The sequence below is a fragment of the Callorhinus ursinus genome, unplaced genomic scaffold (assembly GCF_003265705.2).
Source record: "Callorhinus ursinus isolate GAN/ISIS: 27379988/994484 unplaced genomic scaffold, GSC_fseal_2.0 scaffold2759, whole genome shotgun sequence".
Lineage (NCBI taxonomy): Eukaryota > Metazoa > Chordata > Mammalia > Carnivora > Otariidae > Callorhinus > Callorhinus ursinus.
The window spans coordinates 2736-6758 of record NW_027399813.1 but is presented as its reverse complement, the minus strand read 5'-3'; the positions used below and the strand labels follow the sequence as shown (position 1 = coordinate 6758).

Sequence of the window (4023 nt, the reverse complement as noted above, 5' to 3'; positions counted from 1 at the left end):
CTTCTTTCCTACGGACGCCAGGCGTCTGGGGAAGCACACCGAGTGTTCTCCCTCTACCACAACATAATTTTTTTTAAGGGAACTCCGTGCCCAGAGCCTCCCCTAAAATCCAAACTCAGGGACTTGTTCTCTGTGTCCCGCGACGTAGGGACCCGCCGCACTCCGCGGACCGGGCCCACGCCACGCCTCCAGGCTCCGGCACCGCCTACGGGCAGCGCGCAGGCGCAGGATTCCGGCGCGCCGGCCGCGCCCAGCCACGACCGCGCCCGCGCCAAACATCCAGAGTTCCAACCGCTCGTCCGCGCCTACGAATCAGAGTGCACGCTGACCCTTGGTTCCCGCCCACTGGCCCTGCTGCCAATCACCTGTCCCGGCGCGCAGCCGCGGCGAATCCAAAGGGCGCTCCGGGCTGCGGGCGGAAGAGCAGAAGCCCGCCGCCCGCAGGGATGGAGGGCGCAGAGGCGGGCGCGCGAGCGCGGGCGCTAGAGTAAGCTAGCTGGCAGCCGGGGGCGGGCGGGGAGGACCCTGCAGGACCCGGGGGTACTCCGCCCACCCCCCGTGGTCCCGGCAGCCCGCCGTGCCGGCCGCGGCGACTGCGGGAGGGACCTCGTCTCCCGGCGCGCGCACAACAAGGCGGGTTCCCCGCACTTACACGGTCCCGCGCGGGTAGCCGCGTCCACACAGGACACGCCGGAGGGTCACTCAGCTTCTGTGTCCCCTGCGTCTGCGTGCATTCCGCCGTCCCTGCCTGCCTGGGGCGCTGCAGGCCCCCGCGGGAAGGACCAGGAGAGCGTGCAACCAGCCTCCTCAGACCCTGCCCCAGGACGCTCCCTGCCTGCGGCTCCCGCTGCCCGTCCGAGCGGGGCCCCTCATCTTCCTGTTCCTGTGTTTGCCTGACTCCTCTTGCTCTGCTTAGCTTTACTCAGGGCGTGTGTTGCCTTTATACACACGCCGTTCTTGCTTCCGGATACCCTGCAGGCCTCCCGGTCAAGGCAAGACTCAGCACTGATGCGGGTCTGCATGTGCCTGTGCACGCCAGCGGGCCCGGACGAGCACCCCAGGAGTCTCCCGTTTCCCCTGTCTTCTTCCTCTCAGGGCCCTGGCCAAGCTGGCAGACATCCTGGAGCCCATTGGCCGGCAAGAAGAGGCAGAACTGCCGGCCCAGATCCTGGCGGAGTTTGTGATGGTATGTGCAGGATGGGCAGCTGGGGCCTCTCCTGGGTCCTCTCCGGGAGCTAGTGGGCAGCACCGATGGTGGGCACCCTGGAAGGCAGTCTCAGCCTGCGGCACACACAGGTAATGATGTCCCCTGCCTCTGCCCGCTCTCGGAACAGGACTCCCGCAAGAAGGACAAGCTGCTCTGCAGCCAGCTTCAGGTAGTAGACTTCCTGCAGAATTTCTTGGCTCAGGAGGACGTTGTCCAAGGACTAGACCCCCTGGCTTCTGAAGACACCAGCCGTGAGTTGGCACCGGGGTGGGATGGGGAAGTAAGGGGATGTCAGTCGGGTCAGCTCTTTGGCTGATGGGAAGACAAGAGGCCCCAGTGTTGCAGGCAGGCAGCCCATTCTCCCTTATGTTCCCATCCCCCGTGGCTCCTTTCAGGGCAGAAGGCACTTGCAGCCAAGGAGCAATGGAAGGAGCTGAAGGCCACCTACCAAGAGCATGTAGAAGCCATCACAGGTGCCCTGACCCAGGCCTTGCCCACGATGGAGGAGGCTCAGAGGAAGCGGGCGCAGCTCCTGGGAGCCCTGGAAGAGCTCCAGGCCAAGGTGAGCCAGGCTGAGCGGAGAGGAGGGCAGGCAGAGAGGAGGGAAAGGGCATGCATGCCGGGCTGGGCCTACTGGCCACCTCCCAGAATCCAACCAGAAAAACACTCCTCTTCTCCTTGTTCCTCTGCTCTGCTTCCCTACAGAAGCAGGTGGCCACGGAGAGACTGAGGACAGCCCAGAAGCAGTGGCAGCTGCAACAGGTGGGTCCACACCCCTAGGAAGATCTCCCTTCCTCACCACCGTACCATTGCATGGGCCAAACCCTCTGCCTGGAGGCCCTCTGCCTCTTCTCTTATGAGGCATTGTAGCACAGGTACCAGCGTCCTCACTTCCTGTGTTATGACTGGGCATTCCCCTCACTTCCTGTGCCTCTGGGTCTTGCCTGTGAAGTGGAGGTGACGCTAGCACCTACCGTATAGAGTTCAGTTGATGAAATCGTTAGCAGAGCAAGTGCTTATGTGGACACATGGCAGCACATAGCAGACTAAATAAGTTATCATATCTGTGCCCCTTTCCTCCAGAATGCTTCACACTGGAATAGGTCATTCTCACCCTTTTTCTCTAGGGCCCTTGTTTTGCCTAAAGTGGGTAGGGTCCCTCTTTCCATCTGTGGGTCTGAGCCCCAAGTTGGGTCTAGCCTGGAGGGGTTAAGAGAGTGGCTGTAAGACCTGCGCATCTGAGGAGCCGTGTTTGCCTTCTCATTCCTGGTAGGAGAAGCATCTGCAGCATCTGGCAGAAGCCTCTGCAGAGGTGAGGCAGCGGCAGAGAGGGATGCAGCAGGAGCTTGAGCGGCTGTCTCAGGAACTTGGAAGACTGCAGGAGCAGGCGGGGCAGAAGCAGGACACGCTTCACAGGTGAGGCTGGGAGTGTGGGCTGCAGACCCAGCGTGGTCCAGTTTCCCTTCTTTACAGCCCACCTCTCCTTCCAGGCACCAGGCCTTCCTCCAGCTGCTACAAACTCTGCAGGGTCAGCTGCCGTTCCCCGAGGCAGAGGCAGAGCTGCCACGGAAGCTGGATCTTCCTGAGGCTGAGCCCCAGGAGCAGAACCCTGGGGCTATGATAGGGAAGGACAGGAGTGTACCATCCAAGGTGAATTGAGAGGTGGGCTGGGGGCTGGGGAGGTGCAGAAAGAAGCTGGGAGGTAGGCCTCACCCACCACCCATGCCCTGTCTCCGTCCCTAAGGCTGATGGCCCACAGCCTGCTGGAGATGCGAGCTCGCCTGAGCTTCCTGAGGGACAACAACATGGGAAAGGAACCTAGAACAGGTCAGACTCCAGCTCAGGCCTTGGTGTCCCTGGACTGCAGGTACGGATGGAGGGAGGACCTCTGGTCTCTGTCTCTGGGCTCTATTTTCATGGAGGGGACAGAGGGTGGGAAGGAGCAAAGATTTATCTATGGCTGAAGCTTATCGCCACATCCTGTGCCCAGCCTGCCCTGGGCTAACCCCTCTCTGTCTTCCCGAACCTCTAGTCCCACCCTTATTGCAGGATGGACTAGGAACTCCTGAGTGCAGCCTGGTTTCTGACCATGACCTAGATGGGGGTGCGCTCTGGATTCTGTTAGTTAAAAGCCCTAGAGCTCTCAGTTACCTTTTTTCCTATGTTGGTGGGAAGAGCCACACTTGAAGCCAACAGTATGACAGGTGCTGGGCCTGGTGTGAATAGAGAGGGTGCAGATGGGAAGGGGGCCCTGGCCTGGAGCCTCCGGGGCTGCTTGTCCAAATCCATATGAATCAAACATGCCGAGCTGATTAAATCGGGGAGGAGGAGAGTGCTTTGTGCAGGTGGTTAGATCTGGGAAGATAATTTTAATTGCTGACCCAAACTGATTGAATCCGTGCTTTGTGCCAGGCCCCTTGCTATGAACTGAAGCAACAGCAGCGGGCTTGTCTGATAGTCCTTGGCTGTGGGGAACATAATGACCGTGAACAGTAAACAGGTCAATACCTGTTTGCAGAGTATGGCAAACATGGGAAAACAAACTAAAACAGTAGTATGGTACATTTAGAGCGGTAGTAACAAGAGAGACCCTCATCTGCGGGGGTGTGTGTGTGTGTGGGGGGGGTGTTTTCTGTCTTTTCGCCTCCGCTCCTCCATGGGCCTCTTGCTGGGTGCAGGGACAAGTGGGTGTGTGTGTGGTGTGTTTTCTGTGTCTTTTCGCCTCCGCTCCTCCATGGGTCTCTTGCTGGGTGCAGGGACAGTGGGTGTGTGTGTGTGTGGTGTGTTTTCTGTGTCTTTTCGCCTCCGCTCCTCCA

General features: G+C 60.0%; 1 protein-coding gene across 2 annotated transcripts in view; it reads left to right on the top strand.

Moving 5' to 3' along the window:
- The first annotated feature begins 266 nt into the window (after positions 1-266).
- Positions 267-4023, top strand: part of ZWINT (ZW10 interacting kinetochore protein) — a 6038-nt gene continuing 2281 nt past the window's right edge. The window contains exons 1-8 of one of the 2 annotated variants that reach the window (XM_025865326.2): positions 269-487; positions 1096-1186; positions 1335-1458; positions 1603-1769; positions 1913-1969; positions 2481-2623; positions 2698-2857; positions 2952-3074. In XM_025865326.2, the coding sequence (XP_025721111.2) occupies positions 447-487; positions 1096-1186; positions 1335-1458; positions 1603-1769; positions 1913-1969; positions 2481-2623; positions 2698-2857; positions 2952-3029 (861 nt within the window). In that variant the 5' untranslated portion in view covers positions 269-446 and the 3' untranslated portion in view covers positions 3030-3074. Of the gene's footprint in view, positions 488-1095; positions 1187-1334; positions 1459-1602; positions 1770-1912; positions 1970-2480; positions 2624-2697; positions 2858-2951; positions 3075-4023 lie in introns of both variants that reach the window. The other variant, XM_025865327.2, reaches the window with a different exon arrangement.